The 18535-nt window shown below is 39.8% G+C and overlaps 1 protein-coding gene across 11 annotated transcripts in view; it reads left to right on the top strand.

Moving 5' to 3' along the window:
• Positions 1 to 18535, top strand: part of CRACD (capping protein inhibiting regulator of actin dynamics) — a 139690-nt gene that overhangs the window by 65191 nt on the left and 55964 nt on the right. For 9 of the 11 annotated variants that reach the window (XR_006201945.1, XM_042936328.1, XM_042936326.1 and 6 more), the window contains one exon: positions 12785 to 12956. The exons of 1 other annotated variant lie outside the window; for it this stretch is intronic. Coding sequence is in view for 7 of the 10 variants with exons in the window: in XM_042936328.1 (XP_042792262.1) it covers positions 12785 to 12956 (172 nt within the window). In the remaining 3 variants the exon portion in view is untranslated. Of the gene's footprint in view, positions 1 to 12784; positions 12957 to 18535 lie in introns of those variants that run through there. One more of the 11 variants, XM_042936334.1, reaches the window with a different exon arrangement.

Here is an 18535-nt window from a genome sequence, read left to right as displayed (position 1 = left end):
GGGACCTGGTGAGCAGGAGGTATAAGTTACACTAGACATAGTGGTAAGACATTTTCATGCCAGAGAATGGGAAATAAATCCCATTGAAATTCCAGGACTTTTACATTAGTAAAATGTCTAGGGGTCTAGTGGCCTGGAGCATGTTGTGATATTTCTTCTAAGGTGAAGAAGGAGAAGTTGTTGCATCTGGCCCATCCTACCACCAGAAAGAAGCCAACACGTGGGAGGCCTCTGTGGATTTTGGAGGCAGCATATTCCTCTTTTGTGTGTGCTACTCTGGCCCATTTACCGAATGACTGGAAATCTGCTAATTTTGAGTAATGCCCAGAACACGAGAAGGTTCTGTAACAGGTACAAGCTGCCCTGCAAACTGCTCTGCCATTTGGGCCATTTGATACAGCAGATCCGGTGGTGTTTGAGTGTCACTGACAGAGAGGGATACTGTTTGGAGCCGTTGTCAGGCCCTGTGGGTAAATCATAGCAAATACTCAGGATTTTGGAGCAAAACCCTGCTATCTTCTGCAGATAACTATGTATCTTTGAGAAACAGCTTTTGGCTTGCTAATGTTAGGCAGCTTTTGGCTTAGTAGACACTGAACACTTCACCCACCGTGCACCACCAAGTTACCATGTGACCTGAGCTGCCCATCATGAACTGGGTGTTGTCTAACCACCAAGCCATAAAGCTGGGTGTGCACAGTATTCCGTTATCAAAAGGAAGTTTAGTATATGCAGATCAGGTTCGAACAGACCCAGAAGGCACAAGTAAGTTACATGAAAAAGTGGCCTAATTACTCATGGTCCCCATTCCTGCTACAATATCTCTCTCTTCCATTCTGTGCCTGTGGCCTCATGGGGAGATCCTTATGACCAGTTAGCTGAGGAAGAGAAAATTTAGGCCTGGTTTATGGGTGGTTTTGCATGATATTGAAGTACCACTCAAAAGCTGTAATGCTATAGCCCCTTTCTGGGACAGCCCCAAAGGACAGCAGTGAAGGGAAATCCTCTAAGTGGACAGAACTTCCATCAGTGCTTCTGATTGTTCTTTTTGCTTTTAAGGAAGAATGACCAGAAGTATAAGTCTGTAACAGTTCGTAGGTAGTAACTAATGGGTTAGATGGTTGGGGACTTGGAAAGAATATGATTGGAAAATTGGTGACAAAGAGGTCTGTAAAGAGCTATGTGGATAGAGCTCTCTGAACGGGCACAGGATTTCAGGATATTCGTGTCCATGTGAGTGTTAACTAAAGGATGGCCTCAGAAGGATTTTCATAATCAAGTGCATAGAATAACACATTCTGTGGATACCTATCAGCCTCTTTCCCCATCTACTTGTCAACTGGACTGTGAATACAATAGTGGCAGGGATGCAAGTTATACATGAGCTCAGCAACACTGACTCCACCAGCCAAGGCCAACAGAGACCAACACTGAGTTCCCAATATGACACCATGCCCTGGGGTAAACAGCTACTACCTAGTACACATTAATTATACTGGACCACTTTCATCATGGAAGGAGCAGCACTTTGTTCTCACTAGAACAGACACTCTGGATACAGATTTGCCTTTTTTGCATGCAGTGCTTCTGCCAAAACTGTCATCTGTGGACTTATGGAATACCTTATCTGCTGTAATGGTATTTGACACAGACATCATTTCTTTTTTTTTCCTTTTTAATATTTATTTATTTATTTTTAGAGAGAGAGTATGAGCAGGGGAGGGGGAGAGAGAGAAAGAGAGAGAGAGAGAGAATCCCAGGCAGCCTCTGTGCTACCAGGCACAGCCCCACACAGGACTCCATCTCACAAATCATGAGATCATGACCTGAACTGAAATCAAGAGCCAGACACTTAACTGACTGAGCCATCCAGACACCCCAACACAGACATCACTTCTGATCAAGAACCTTGATAAGCCTATGCTCATGGAATTCACTGGTCTCACCACATTCCCATCATTCTGAAGCAGCTGGCTTGGTAGAATGGTGGGATGGCCTTTAGAAGACTCAGTTACAGTGCCAGCTAGGTGGTAATACTAGGGCTGGGACTGTGTCCTCTAAGATGCGGTATAAGTCAGTATCCAATATATGGGACTGTTTCTCTCATAGCCAGGCTTCACAGGCCCAGGAATAAAGGGCTAGAATTAGAAATGGTCATTTTTACCCCTAGTAACCTGCTAGGAAAAATTTTGCTTTCCATCCCCTTGACATTGGATTATGCTTGTCTGGAGTTCTTAGTTCCAGTGGGAGGAATGTTTCCATAAGGAGACACAACAGTGATTCCATTGAACTGGTAGTTGAGACTGTCACCCAGCCTTTGGAGCTCCTCATGTCTGTCAGTAAACAAGTAGAGAAAGGGATAACTGTACTGGCCAGAGTGATTGAGCCTGACTACCAAGGGAAAATTGGGCTGCTACTATCAATAGAGGTAAGGAAGAGCATGTGTGGAATATAGGAGATCTTTAATGGCATCTCCTAGTACTCCCAGGTCCTGTGGAGTAATAGGAAACTACAGCAACCCAGTTCAGGACAGCTAATGGCTTGGGTTCTTCAGGTATGTAGGTTTATGTCACCTCACCAGGCAAAGAACCACAGCCAGCTGAGGTCCTTGTCAAGGATGAAAGGAATGTGGAATGCCTAGTGGAATAAGATAGCTACAGAGATTACGTATACATATAAAGGCTACGTACACATATTCATGTAAATATACGTATAAAGAAAGCTATGACCACATGACCAGTTGCTAAAACAAGGACTCATAGTTATGGGTATTTCTTCCTTACTTTTTAATGAATATGGTTGTATATATGTATTAACCAAATATGTTTGTTTTCTTCCCTCTCCTCTCCATAATGTAAGATATATTAATAATAAGGTTATACTTCGGTATGTAAGTTATAGAAGTGTGCATATTACTCAAGGACTTTGCATCCTCTTCTAGGGAATGGGTCAGTATGTTTTCTAATGTATGTGGGTTATTTGTATCATGTTAGTGGAAGTATGACTTTGTTATTGACTTTATTTGGAGATTAAGTATGGCTTAAGGAGATGTATATGAGTGCCAGGTTGACAAAGGATGGAGTCTGATGATCATTTTGATGTGTCAGCTTGACTAGGCTGTAGTCCCCAGTTATTTAATCAAACATAAATAATGTTTAATTGAACTGTTGCTCTGATGGTATTTTGTAGATGTAATGAAAGTCCATAATTCATTGACTTTAAGTAAGGGAAATTATTCAAGATAATCTATGTGGGCCTGAATCAATAAATTGTAAGGCCTTAAAAATAGGGCTGGGGTTTCCGTGAGAGAAGAAATTCCATCTGTGAAAAGCAGCTTCAGTCTGTGCTCATGAGCTCCAGTCTGCCCTTCCTGAGGACCTGCCCTGTGGATTTCAGACTGACTTAGCCAGCCACCACCTGGTGGAAGCCAATTCCTTGCAGTTAATCCTTTAGTATCTCTTACACACACACGTGCGCACGCGTGTGCATGTGTACTTCTGCCTCTATCTCCTACTGGTTCTGTTTCACTGCTTAAACCCTGATCAAGATAGCCTCAGATGTCCCTAAAAAGCTTTTGTCCTACTGCACTAAATATGCAGGGTAATCTAGCAGGAAGCTCCCCCTGCCAATATTTTCTACTCAAAGTCAGTCTGATTTTTTTTACTCACAATACCTTCTGAAACTCAAGTGGAAACATTTGGCAGTGAAAAGAACCAGCACCCACACATCTTCTAGCATGTGGGAGAAATGTGGCCAGACACCGAAACTTCACATTAGAAATCATATCTGCCTCTGTTACTATTTCTAAATATTATTTGGTTTTGCTTGTGAATTGTTGTAAGATGTGTAAAAGGGAGTTCTGAGATAGACCAATGGGAAAAACAGAAAAATTAAAAATGATGTAGTTTTGAGAAATAGCAGGTCCCAGTAACCTGGGATTGTCATTGTCATTTTAACTGATAGATCCTTGCCTAGACCTGGATTAAGTACAGAAATAGTTCAGTAGGTTTTGTTTTAGTATTTACAGTCAGTGTGCTGTAATGTGCCAAAAACATTGCAGAAAATCAACATGCTATGCAAAATCATAAAACCAAAACCAAGTCTAATGGGAAAAATGGGATATTAACACAATACAAAAAAGATTTATCAGTGACATATTTTAAAAGAATAGGAACCTAATAAAAATAATAAAATGTTGTACGTGTTAATGGTAATGAAATATATAAACACCACAATAAATATGGCACTTTACCTTGGGAAAGATCTGAAGTTTGCCTGTGGACTGGTGCATTGGAAGGACTGCAGCTTGTGAGCTATTGTGAGGTAGAGGAAGGGAGGTTATACAAAACTGGACAGAAAGCTGAAATACCACATGTGTATGAGTGTATCTCCCAACACTGGTGGCGATCTGGGGTAACTGGTAGATATTTGAGGTGTATGTGAGTATGCATTTTGCTACACACCTCACTTCAACTGGGCACGATATTCTCTATTCACCTAGTGTTTCTGGGTGAGGAGATAGCATAGATCAGTCATTGGAACACATATGCATTGCCAAAAAAGTGTGATTACAGGACTGACTGTACTACATAAAGAGATCACCATCCTTTATCTGTATTCTCAAAATCTCAAAAGTTCTTTGGAAGTTTGGCATAGATTTGTTTATTAACAAAACAAGGTGACTATAGATGTTTTCCAGAAATACTGCATTTGGTTATAAAATGCTGTCACAGACCCCACTGGGGTCTAAATGTACCTTTATACAATCTGAAAAATTCTGATGTCTTTTTTTTTTAATTTTTTTTAACGTTTTTATTTATTTTTGAGACAGAGAGAGACAGAGCATGAACAGGAGAGGGGCAGAGAGAGAGGGAGACACAGAATCTGAAACAGGCTCCAGGCTCTGAGCAGTCAGCACAGAGCCCGACGTGGGGCTCGAACTCACGGACCGTGAGATCATGACCTGAGCCAAAGTCGGACGCTTAACCGACCAAGCCACCCAGGCGCCCCTGAAAAATTCTGATTTCTAAAACACATCTGCCCCTAAGGGGATAGGGAACAGTAGAGTGTATTATTGAGTGCTTTGTGTCAGGCATGACGATGGGTGCTATAGATGAAGAATAAACAAGGTGTAGTTCCCCATACCCAGGGAACTTGCAGTCTAAGAGCTAAAGCATGCTGTGTTGTTAGAGTAGATGTCTGTACATGCACAAATGGAGAACAGAGGACTTCTTTCTGGCTGGAGTGTTCAAGGACGTCTTTCCGGGGAACATAACGCCTGGAATGTGTTTGAAGGAACAGTTAGGAGTTCTCTAGGCAAAGGCAGAAAGGTGTTCCAGATAGAAGAAGTCCATGTGTGAAGGCGTGAAAGCAGAGTCACAGAAGATCCCCAGTGACTACTTTAATATCATACAACGTGGTGTTTGCTAGGGCTGCATAGCCAAGTGCTACAGAATGGGTGACTTAAACTACAGTTTATTTTCTTGATTCTGGGGGCTAGCAGTCTAAGATCAAGGTGTCATTGCTGTTTGTTTAGGCTTCTTTCCTTGGCTTGTAAATGGCCGTCTTCACCTTGTGTCCTCACATGGCCTTCCCTCTATATGTTTCTGTGTCCTGATCTCTCTTTATAAGGACCCCAGTCATATTGGATTAGAGCCCACCTAATGACCTCTTTTTACCTTAATTACCTCTTTAAAGGTACTCTGTCTCTGGGGCATCTGGGTGGCTCAGTTGGTTAAGTATCTGACTTTGGCTCAGGTCATGATCTCACAGTTTGTGAGTTCGAGCCCTGCATCAGGCTCTGTGCTGACAAGTTGGAGCCTGGAGCCTGCTTTAGATTCTGTGTATTCTTCTTTCACTACTCCTCCCCTGCTTGTGTTCTCTCTCTCTCTCTCTCTCTCTCTCTCTCTCTCTCTCTCTCTCTCTCAAAAATAAACATTTTAAAAAAAGACTCTGTCTCCAAATACATATTCTGAGGCACTTGGGGTTTAGGACTTTAACATATGAATTTTGAGGGGACACAGTTCAACTTGTAATATATGGTGTGGCTCAAAAGATGTATGAGGAAAGCACACAGAAGCCAGAGGAAGCTGTGGTCAATTATCACTGGGCTTGGTGACTTGGGAAAAGCTTCAAGGATGTAGGTCTTGAAGGATGAATAGAATTTCATCATGTTGAGAAGGAAGAAGATGACATTTCTTGCTGAGGAAACAAAAATTCCAAACTTTAGTCCTGGCTCAGAGTTCCACAACATATGCCATAGCCCATCCACCTAAGTGTCCAGGACCTGATACTTCCTGATACAGGCTGGTCACTGCCTTCTCTGCCTGTGACCCCTGACTTGAAAAAGCCACAGTCACTACCATCCCTGGGCCTCTCACCTTTGTTCCAGGCACCCCTGCCCTCTTCTAAAAGTATTATTGATCCTGTCTCTTCATATTCTGAATCGGCATAACAGCAAATGTCTGCCTCTCTCTGTGTTTCCCCAGAAAAGGAGACAACTCTTCCTTCTTCCCTCCTGACTTGACAGCCAGCATGATAACCTTCCCTCCTCTCTGGAAGTAGAATCTTAGTCCTCAGTCTTCTCATGATGTGGCACTGGAGAGCACTCCTGCCTGACATGCCACCGACTCCTTAGTCTTAGTTGAAATGTGTTGGGATTACTGGATCTGGTAAAAATGTGATAGCCACCAAGTGCTTGTGTATCACTGTACTTCTGGTCATCTTTTTTAACAGAATAGTTTCTTCTCAAAAGCATCCTCATGTTCCAGAGCTAAGAAAAATTTTGTGAAATTCCCCTTAAATTAGTAAAATTATAGGATTCAGACAGTTGCTGCGTACTGTGTCCTAATGTACACTATTTGCCTACATGCTTGAAATCAGAACTTTACCTAAAACATTAGGTTTATTTAACCAGAATGTTTCAGTCAACTCACTTGAGTTTACTGAGCAGTGTACTCTGGAGTGTAGGGGAGGTTTGTGTATCAAATATATGGTACCTAAAGAAAATAAAAGATTTTTGAAAGAGGGGCACCTGGCTGGCTCAGTCAGTAGAGCATGTGACTCTTGATCTCCGGTTGTAAGTTCAAGGTCCCACATGTAGAGATTACGTAAAAGTAAATTAAAATATTTTTGAAAGAAATAATGAAGACAAGTGATTCCCAGGGTATGTTCAGAGGAGCACTTGTCATGACAGAGACCAGAAAGTCAGCTTTGGGAAGCACTGCATATTCTCTGCTCTTTTGGAAAGCAATAATGATATCAGCATATTAAAGACTCTGAAAAGCTTCACAGTAAAGAAACATATTTAACTTTATTTTACCTGCATTCTCAAATGTAGTGGTCTTTGAACAAGAAGCTGGCACCAACCATAGAGCACATTCTGAGAAACCCCAGACCAAGACATTTATGATGCTTAAAATGGAGTATGATAAAAAAAAAATTCTGGGGGTGCCTGAGTAGCTCAGTCTGTTGAGTGTCCAACTCTTGATTTCGGCTCAGGTCATGATTCCAGGGTTGTAGAATTGAGCCCCCATGCTAAGCGTGGTGCCTACTTGAGATTCTGTCTCTCTCTCCCTGTGCCCCTCTCCCCTGTTTGTGCACTCTCTCCCTCTAAAAAAATTTTTTTTAATTCTTTTTCTCCTCGGGAAGTGTATCATATAAATCCAATGCAGATAAATTGTATGCTTTCATTATTTTAGGTTTAGAAATGAAAATATAAGATTTGCATCCTTATGACAAATGGAAAATGAATCAGATTTGCTTGACTTGCCTAGGGATTTTTAATTTTTAGAAGCTTCTATATAAACTAGCAATTATGATGCTGCAGCCATCAAATGGCATGTAATTATATCTATGAAATAATGGATAATGTGCACTCTTTTAAATGAAAAAAATCCCTAAAGTAATTATTAGATGATGAAAATAAATTAATTCAGTTCAGTACTTAAAGAATGAAAAATTACTGTCATTCCTGAAGCAGTCTATATGCATATATAGGTTCTTTCATGTGAAAAATTGCAACAGAAAATTGCAGAAATATTAAGAAAATATGGCACCCACTGCCTTTTCTACTATAAATTCAGTCTTAGAACTTAAAATGGTAAATTTCCAGAGAGGCTGGTAAGCAGATGTTTCATAGCTAGTAAGAAATGGGGTCAGGATTCGAGCCAAATACTCTTGTCTCTGGGGCCCACACATTTAACCCCTAACTAGAGCTGTAACCAGTAATAAAACAAGTTTAGTGGGAAGAACATTTCTTCCTTCTCTTTCCCTTCTTCTCCCACTGTCCTAACCCCCCAACAAAAGTAAATTTATGTTATAAAATTCTAAAATGCTGTCTTAAATATGCTAATGTTGGAGAATACTTTGCTGAACTATATATACTTCTAAAGTATGGCAGTTGTATTTTGGAATACTTCACATTAGCATTGCAGAAGTGTTCTGTTTTGCTACATCGTTAAAATTGCTTTGATCTTTTAGACCCCCATCGGTACAAAAATAGTCACAGGAAGAGTTGGTGTTATCTGTGAAGAAAATAGCTGCTGGTAATGACCACACACTTAATCCAGTTGAGTCTGTGGAGACAGTGCAACCCCCAAATCATAAACTGATCATAAAATAGTTTATTTAGTGGGTATTTATAGACATATGCTCAGGTTTTCATAATGGTTGTTGTGCAATAGAATTGCAAATGTTTCATAAAATTTAGCTACTTGCTTTATTCATGTGAGAGATCTTATACCAGACTTTGAGAGTCAGGTGGGGAACCAAGTAAGTCTAACTGCCTCTCTGATTTATAAAACTTCATTTCCTATTAATGTTGCTTAGTTATGGTTTGCTATCTGAATAGAGGGTGGATCTAAATGTCATTCCTGAATCTTTTCATAAAATTAATTCTGGAAAATTAATTAATTGCCCCAATCAATAGTAAAATAACCATAAAAACAAATATTTAAATTTTATTTCAGATGTAAAGATATTTATGACAGGAGATGTAGTTTGGAAATGAGGAGGCAATTTATTTTTTATAACTGAGATGTGACCAAACACTAAGACTTTGGAGCATACTTGTGAGCTTCTGTGTTCTGATTCCTCTTCCAAAGAGAGATTGGTGTTCTTAGGACTTACGGTCTCTTTTTCCTGTTGTAAGAAGGACTGGTTGTTGGATGGATAGTTCAAGTAGGTTTTACTGTTCTCTTACCTTCGTGATAATAACTAAGGCATTGCCAAAACAGCTTTTCCTGAGTAACTCTTGAGAAGTGCATTGACATTTGGACTTTGACACATCTTTCAGGATAATATGTGTGTACTCATGCCAAGTGAATGCCCATATAATGTGCAGTACAGAGTGCCAGAGTGCCTGGTTCACAAGCAGTCCTCAAATGGGGCCAGCTCTACAGACAGATCGCCTAAAGGAGGCCATTCTGTGCTTGCAAGAAGTCCACCAGGTTCTCCCAGCTAAGGTTTCCGTATCCTGGTGTCCTCCCCAAGGCTTTCTTTGTCCTGTCCTTGACTTTGTATTCAGCTCCTTCCAGATTCATTTCACTTCCTATCTTCCCCAACAATATGACCAGTGCAGACCAATTTTATATGGTGGCTGCCACCATTCGGGCATGAAGCAATACAAAGGACCATATAATCCTTTTTGGCTGGTATAGAGCAATTAATTAAATACACAACTAGTTAGTTAAATACACCCATTAGTTAAATACACAACTAACCTGTTGTTATTCTAAGAAACTGTAATTTAATTTGTCTTCCATTGTGGTTAATTTGGTTCCAGCTCAGCTAAACACCACCAAACCTACCTTGACTTTAGAGCAAGTGATGATTTTTTTCCCCTGTCCATAAATTCTGACATAACCTGATGTTCTCTATTTAGTTTAAAAGCTAGATTTGTGGGTCCAGACTGGGGGTAATGGTGTAATAACTGATACTTTTAGAATTTGCTATGGTGTTTTAGAATATTTTTTCCTTTTCTTTCTTTCTTTCTTTCTTTCTTTCTTTCTTTCTTTCTTTCTTTCTTTCTTTCTTTTTTGAGAGAGAGAGAGAGAACGTGAGCAGGGGAGGAGCAGAGGGAAAGGGAGAGAGAGAATCTTAAGCAGGCTACACACCCAGTGCAGAGCCCAGTGCTGGGAGAGATCATGACCTAAGCTGAAATCAAGAGTTGGAAGCTTAACTGACTAAGCCACCCCTGGGGGTGCTAGCCAGGCACCCCTAGCATATTTCTGATTAGAGAACTAGGGGTTAGATATTTCTGTAGTGGGAAAAAGGCAGTCAGTATACAAGGAAAAAGGAAGAGTTTCATCTCAGAAATAAGTGGAATATAGCACAAATTACTACTTGACCATTTATAATAATGCTGCCAAATCTAGAAATTAGGTGTCATTTACATATTTTGAGCTTTGGACAGTCGTAGAGAAAACATTCATTTATTTTATCAGTCCAGTTATATAATGATACCTGTAGCATCTTTCAGAATTTTTTAAATTTACATTTCTTAATTGACTCATATAAGGTCATCTCTTTTAACATTTGCTTGATGTTCTTTGGTGGTCTTCAAAAATTGCTACTGATTATAATGTTTAAAATTTTTTTTTAATGTTTATTCATTTTTGAGAGATAGAGACAGAGTTCAAGCAGGGGAGGGGGAGAAAGAGAGGGAGACAGAATCTGAAGCAGGCTTCAGGCTCTGAGCTGTCAGCACTGAGCTGGACACGGGACTCAAACCCACAAACCACGAGATCATGACCTGAGCCGAAGTCGAACGCTCAACTGACTGAGCCACCCAGGCACCCCTATAATGTTTTAAAAGTATCCATTGATGGGAGCCAGAAGCAGGTGTCATGAAAATCTCTGGCTCATACTCCTGAATTGATAACCACTGAAAACATACAAACATTCTGAAATCAAACCCTCCAGTTTGTTCTGTTTGTTTTTACCATTTTTAAGCGTTATGATCTCAATTATATTATACACACTTTCTTGTCTTTTAAATAATACACAGTGAAAAAAACTAAATTCCTTTTTGAGGACTATAAGCTTACCGCAAAGCCTTATGTAGGGAGTCATCTGATATAACAAGTCTCCTTTCCTTTTAAACGTGATATTGTTATTTCAGGGACCACTGAAGTTTGAAGGCATTTGCACCTATATTAAGGATCCCAGACTGTTGTCCTTTTGTGATTGGTAACTATTCTATCTCAGTGTCTTACAGCTTAAGGCAAAGTGGTTTAAGCCACTTTTTCCTCACTTCAGACTTTCTTTCAGAAAGATCAGAACTGAAGATCACCAGAGGAAATGAGATGGTTACCTTACCTTGCACATCTTTAACCTCGTTTTTTGCCCAGATTTCTCTGTAGACTATGGCCCGAAGAGGTCTGGGGGCTCTAATATTCAGATGGGGACTCATACCTGTGTGTTTTGTGCAGGTATTTCTTAATACACATTGTGAGCTTTTGTATTTTCTTTTCCCTCAGAGCTCCTGACTCCAACTTAAGATATATTTCCCATGATGTTGACAAGTTATTTCATCTCTCTGTGCCTCAGACTCCTCACCTATAAAATGGGGATGTTAATAATATCTACCTCATAGTGTCATTGTGAGGATTAGCTGAATTAATATTTAGAAAGTTCTTAAAGCAGTGATGCATAAAAAGGGTTAAGTAACTTAAAAAAAGATTGTCTGACCCTGAGTAAGTGGCTCTTTAAGCTTCTTAAAGAAAAGGAAGGATCTGAGAAGATGCTTCTTCTGGTATGGGTGATACACACTTTTTTTCCTGAGGTGGGAGTGGAGTGATAATGGATGAATTTGTAATTGAAGGAGCAGAACTTGAAAGGTATTACCTAAAATATCTGTCAGTAATGCTGGCACTGAGCCTGGGTCCTGACTGAATGAAGTAATATATGGAAAGATGTTCATAGCAACTCCTTTGGGGCTCTTCATAGTAGATTCTGAGAGGAGACGGGAGAAATAAATTGGAAATATATAGGGATGGAGGGAATTGGGGCAAAGCTGATGCCAAGAGTTAGCAGTTATTTTCTGTCTCTAACAAAGGCTAAAACAGGGTGATTCTCAGTGGAGAATGTGTGTGTGTGTGTGTGTAGATACACACACATAAATAGAAAGTTATATATATAAAGGTGTATGAAATTTTTTGAGCATCCGTCTGACTTAACATGTGTTCTCAGCTGCTTCTGTGGAGAAGGGCACTGGCCACCTGCTTGTTTTTTGTTTTTAATTATTTTTTATTTTTTAATTTTTAGAACGAGTGGGGAGGGGCAGAGAGAGAGAGAGAGAGAGAGAGAGAGAGAGAGAGAATCCCAAGCAGGCTCCTTGCTCAGTGTGGAGCCTGACTTGGAGCTTGATCTCATGGCCATGAGATCACCACCTGATCAAGAGTTAGATGCTTAACCCACTGAGCCTCCCAGGAGCCCCTGGCCATCTGCCTATTAAAGAGAGCAGGCACCACTGTTGTGTGGCATGTGCAAAGGGGTGCTCTGAGGCCACTGTGAGCCTCGGAACCCCTCTGTGTCATCCCAGGTGCTTCTTGGGAGCCCGGTGACAGGAGACTTACTGTGCCCTTGGCTTGCCTCTGCCTGACTGTGCCCGGACTGGGGCTGGCCATGTCATTCCTGGCACAGGGCTTGGTCGCTCATTCACTCTGATGGCTGCCCTTTGCCCCTTCTCCCTTGGCCAGAGGCAGCTCAGTTGTAATTTGCTCTCAGGCTCAGAAGTGCAGCCCTGTCAAACTGCAGTGTGTGTTCATCTTGTAATCCACAGACAAGAAGAAAGGAGGTAAATTCCAGCCTTTTAAGAAGTTGTTTGGTAAAAGGAAAAAGAAAGACACTTTGTTGTCCCAGGAGGCGTCAGCAGGGAGTAAGAGTCACTCTCCCCAGAGTGTCAGCAATGGGACCTTCTCTTCAGATGAGGAGACCCTGGAAGACAATCTAAGGTAATAATTCATACTTTTTCTCCCCCAGATTTTAGCAGAGTTCCAGGGTGGGGAATGGGATCCCAAAGGAGGCAAGGGTGGAGTCACAGATGTGTTGCATCTCTGGGAAGATGGAAGGCTTGGGGTACTTTGTGCATTCTGTGTGGAGATGTCACCATGGGGAATTGGCAACGAGTCTGGCCTCATTTTCTGGGAAAGCACAGGGATCTGTGCCTTCATTTTGCTGCCTTCACTGGTGATAGAGGCAGCACCCCGCTGGTTTGGCTCAGTAAGCTAATCTGGATAGGAGGAGACTGCATTCCCATGCCCTGTTGCTAGACGAAGAGACAGGGTGGTTACAGATTAGATTGTACATCCATGTTGAGAACATAGACTGCTCAGGCACAAAGTGGTCACCCTTTCTACCTCTGGCAATCTCTAGCGACTTCTGGAGTCTGTAAGTCATAGAGCTTTGGCTTCTGCTCTTTGTTTTCTATGTTTCTCTCTACATCTTTCCCCCACCTCTCCTTGCCCCTCCCCTTTCTCTTTCTCTCCCTCCTTCTTCTTCTTCCCCGCCCTCACCCCCCTTTGCTTCTTAGAGCACAGGTACTAAATCTGACCATGACTGTGTCAAGAACTCAGAAAAGCAGGGTCAGGAAGTAGTTTCTCACCTGAGTGCTGGGAATTGAAGTTAGAGTCAGAGATGATTAAACTCTGCTACTGACAGCTTAGAAGTCAGCTCCTCTGAGAAGCCTTTTCCCACTCCCTGATCTGATTTGTTTGCCCTTGCCGGCATTCCCCTAGCATCACGCACCTGGCTCCAGCAAAGAACTTGTCACTTTCTATGGAAATTGTTGATTTGCTTGTCTGTCTCATTTGACTGCCAGTTCCATGAAGTCAGGGACCGGGTTTTATTCAGCCTCGTATTAGGTACTCAAAAACTGTTTCCTATGAATGCCTGGCACGGCACAACTTGCCATAATACATGTGGAAGGAATAGATGAGGTAATCTGTGATATTTTTACTGTAATTCAAGGACAAGAACGAAAACATCCTGTGTGATGTATGTCAGTAAGTAAATTCTAATAGACACTCCAGTTGAGCACAACTTACATGCAGAATCCTTAGGCAAGCAGTGGCACATAAAGCTTTGCAGTGCTCGGTGACAGCATTACTGGGTCCTAACTGATATTGACTCTCTTCCTCAACAGGCCTGTTATTTGTCTTCCATTATCTTTAGTAAGAATACTATCAAATTTAACTATAGGAAATTATTTCACTGGAAGGAGAACACAGGTAGCACTAAGCCCATCCAGTGGTTGGGATGTCATTATGTACTAAGATATGCTTGAGTATTGTTCAGTATAAATGTTTTGATTTTACTTCAGTTTCTACAGTGGAAAATTGGAATGTGAACTGTTTCTGCCTCACAGTATCAGAATGTGGTAACAGATACTAAAATGTGACCAACTAGTAGTTTAATGCAAAATGAGGTTGAGTCTAGAAGGTTCTCCTTTAGAAGGACTGTTCTGTGAAAACACAGGCTGTCCTTTTTTATGGTTTTGCCAAGTCCCTGATTTCTTACTGAATGATTTTAGACACTTAGAAGAGCCTGGATCCTGGTGGTTCTCTCCCCATTTAAGTTCTATTCCGTCTACCCCTTGGAGTTTTCCTTAGATTTTAAGTTATACAAAGCCTTGGAATTTCATATTGATTCAGACACCTGCACTTCTATAAAATAAAGGTAATGCCACCTGTTCTTATTATTGGTTTTTGTTAATAAACCAATATTTATGAGACATACACTATATTTTAATTATTTAGCACTTGTTTTTATAATAAAGGAATCGGGAGAGAGAAGCTTTGGATGAAGAATTTTTAAAAATGTCTCTTTAACTATTTTTTAAATTAAAAAGACAAGAAAACAGGAATTATTTAAAATACACATTCCCCTTTTCTTCTCAAAAATTGACAGTTGCAAAATAATTCCACCCGCAAAGTAAATACTACATTCATTGCTTACAGTATAGCTGAATTTCTGAATATTTGCCCTATTTACAGATGGAGAAAATTAAAGATGTTGTTTCCAACACTTCTTTTTTTTAATGGAAGTATAATATATTTCCTATAATTTTTATTTTCAGTTTACTGCTCAATAATCACGTTACTTTAGATTGTGTAATGATTCACAGAATTTCTGTGCATTTTATTTGCTATCTCCAGCTCTCACTAAAACACAAAACTCAAAATTCTGTTAGCATGGTCTTGGGTGGAGGTTCCAAGGAGGCAGATTTCAGCCCAGTGTGAGGGAGAATTTCCTAAATACTAGGGCTGCCTAAAACTGGGGAGGCTGGGTATGTGCCAGAAGGAGTTTGGACTGATGAAGGGGAAATTCTGCACTGGGTGGGAATTTAAAGGAGTTGAACTTTAACATGCTGTCAAACTCCAAGAATCTGTAATTCTAGAAATGTCTCCATGGCCAAAAATAGCTCATTATTGATCTGCTCCTTCTGCCTGAAATTTCTCATTTCCTTTGGGCTTTTAACGCATACTGTTCTTTCTCTAGGTTAGAAGCCTTTATTTCTCCTAGGCTACTGCTTTTAAATTATACATGCCTGTGGGGAAAGCAAAATAGTAAAACAAGTTCAGTTTTTAACAATTTAATGTGACTTCCTTTATTAATTAAATGCAACTAAAATTGTGTTTCCCAAAATGTGTTAAATTTAAAAAGGGGGAGAGGGTCAGCTTGGCAAAAAAAGAAAAAAAAATAAGTTGGGGAAATTCTGGGCCAAAACAAATAGGATCCTTTACATAGGACTTTTCAGAGCTTTTACTATGCTAATGTGCCCTGGGAATTTCTGAGAAGGGGGATGTATTATGGAACATTTCCAAGACTCCTTTAACCACAAACCTTTTTTTCACAGAGAATATCCAATGGCATATATTAAAGCTACCACTTATTGAACTTAATGCAATGTGGTTTTGCATAGTTGAACTCATATAATGTTCACACACTCCGAGGTTGACATTATTATCCCCATTTCTTATTTTCAAAAATTGAGATATAATTGACATATATCATATTAGTTTCAGATGTACAACATAATGATTCAGTATTTATATATACTGCAAAATAAGTCTGGTTACCATCTGTCACCATACAAAGGTATAAAAAAATTTTTTCTTGTGATGAGAACTTTAAAGAGTTTTAAGATTTTAAGATCAAATATATGATATAAATAATATATACGATACAATATATAGAACAATATATACAGTAAAAATGATAGTATTATTAACTGTAGTCACCATGCTGTGTATTACATTGCCATGATTTATTTTATAACTGGAAATTTGTATCTCTTGACCCCCTTCACCCATTTCACCAACTGTTCAACCTCCTCCCCTCTGGCAACCATCAGTCTATTTCTGTATTTATTAGTTTTGTTTTACATGTTCACTTGTTTTAGTTTTTAGATTCCACTTGTAAGTGGGATCATACAGTATTTGCCTTTCTCTGTCTGACTTAGCATAATGTCCTCAAGGTTTATCCATATATCACAAATGGCAAGATTTCATTCTTTTTTATGACTGAGTGGTATTCCAGCGTGTGTGTGTGTGTGTGTATGTGTGTGTGTGTGTGTAACATCTTCTTTATTCATCCATTGGTGGACACTTAGGTTGTTTCCATATCTTGCCTTGTGTAAATAATGTAGCAGTGAACAAGGGGTGCATATATGTTTTCAAATTAGTGTTTTTGTTTTCTTCAGATAAATGCCAGTAGTGGAATTGCTAGGTTACATGGTAGTTCTATTTTTAAATTTTTCAGGAACCTCCATACTGTTTTCCATAGTGGCTACACCAATTTATATTTTGGCCAACAGTGCACAAGGGTCCCTTGCCTCTAAATCCCTGCCAACACTTGTTTTTTCTTGTCTTTTTGGTGATGGCCATTGTAACATGTGTGAGGTGATACCTCATTGTGGTTTTCATTTGCATTTCCCTGATTAGTGTTGGTGAGCATTTTTTAATGTGCCTCATGGCCATCTTTATGTCTTTTTTGGAAAAATGTTCTGATCCTCTTCCCATTTTTTCATCAGAGTGTTTTTTGTTATTGGGTTGTATGAATTCTTTATATATTTTGGATATTAACCCTTTTTCAGATATATGATTTGCAAATATCTTCTCCCAATTAGGAGGATGGCTTTTCGTATTTTTGATGGTTTCCTTTGCTGTGCAGAAGCTTTTTAGTTTGATATAGTCCTGCTTGTTTATTTTTGCTTTTGTTGCCCTTGCCTTTGGAGTCAGATCTAAAAAATAATCACCAAGACTGATGTCAGCGAGCTTATTGCCAATGTTTTCTTCTAGTTTTATGGTTTCAGGTCTTCCACTCAAGTGTTGAATCCATTTTAAATTATTTTTGTACATGGTGTAAGATAGTGGTCTTATTTCAGCCATTGCACATGGCTGTCCAGTTTTCCCTGCACCATTTATTGAAGAAACTGTCCTTCCCCTACTGTATATTCTTGCCTCATTTGTTATAAATTAAGTGACCATTTATGTAGGTGTTTATTTCTGGGCTTTATATTCTGTACTATTGGTCACTATGTCTCTTTTTTATGCTGGTTCCATATATTCCAAAACATTCCATGTTTTGATTACTGTAGCTTTATAGTGTAGTTTGAAATCAGGGTTTGTGTTACCTCCAATTTTGTTCTTGTTTCTCAGGATTGCTTTGGCTCTTCAGTCTCTTTTGTGGCTCCATACAACTTTTAGGAATGTTTGTTCTATTTCTGTGAAAAATGCCGTTGGAATTTTGATAAGCATTGCATTGAATCTGTAGGTTTGGGTAGTATAGACATTTTTTTTTTTTCAACGTTTTTTATTTATTTTTGGGACAGAGAGAGACAGAGCATGAACGGGGGAGGGGCAGAGAGAGAGGGAGACACAGAATTGGAAACAGGCTCCAGGCTCCGAGCCATCAGCCCAGAGCCTGACGCGGAGCTCGAACTCACGGACCGCGAGATCGTGACCTGGCTGAAGTCGGACGCTTAACCGACTGCGCCACCCAGGCGCCCCATAGACATTTTAACAACATTTTAACAGTCCTTTCAATTAGTGAGCACAGAATATCTTTCCATTTGTGTCTTCTTCAGTTTCTTTTATCAATATGTTACAATTTTCAGTGTACAGGTCTTTCACCCCCTTGGTTAAACTTATTCCTGGCTATGTTTTTAATGCAATTGTAAATGGGATTGTTTTCTTAATTCTCTTTTTGATAGTTCATTGTTAGTATATAAAGATGCAACAGATTTTGGTGTATTGATTTTGTATCCTGCAACTTTACTGAATTCATTTATTTGTTCTAACAGTTTTTTGGTGAAATCTTTAGGGTTTTCCATATATAAAGTCCTGTCCACAAATAGTGACAGTTTTACTTCTTCTTTTCTAATTTGAATGCCTTTTCTTTCTTTTTCTTGCCTAATTGCTCTGGCTGGGACTTTCAGTACTATGTGGAATAAAAGTGGTGAGCATGGACATTCTTGTCTTGTTCCTCACACTATCCCCACTTCAAAGGGAAGAAAACTAAGGCTGGAGAG

The sequence above is a fragment of the Panthera leo genome, chromosome B1, assembly GCF_018350215.1.
Source record: "Panthera leo isolate Ple1 chromosome B1, P.leo_Ple1_pat1.1, whole genome shotgun sequence".
Classification (NCBI taxonomy): domain Eukaryota; kingdom Metazoa; phylum Chordata; class Mammalia; order Carnivora; family Felidae; genus Panthera; species Panthera leo.
The sequence above is the reverse complement of the archived record's forward strand: the minus strand, read 5'-3'. Positions and strand labels throughout refer to the sequence as shown.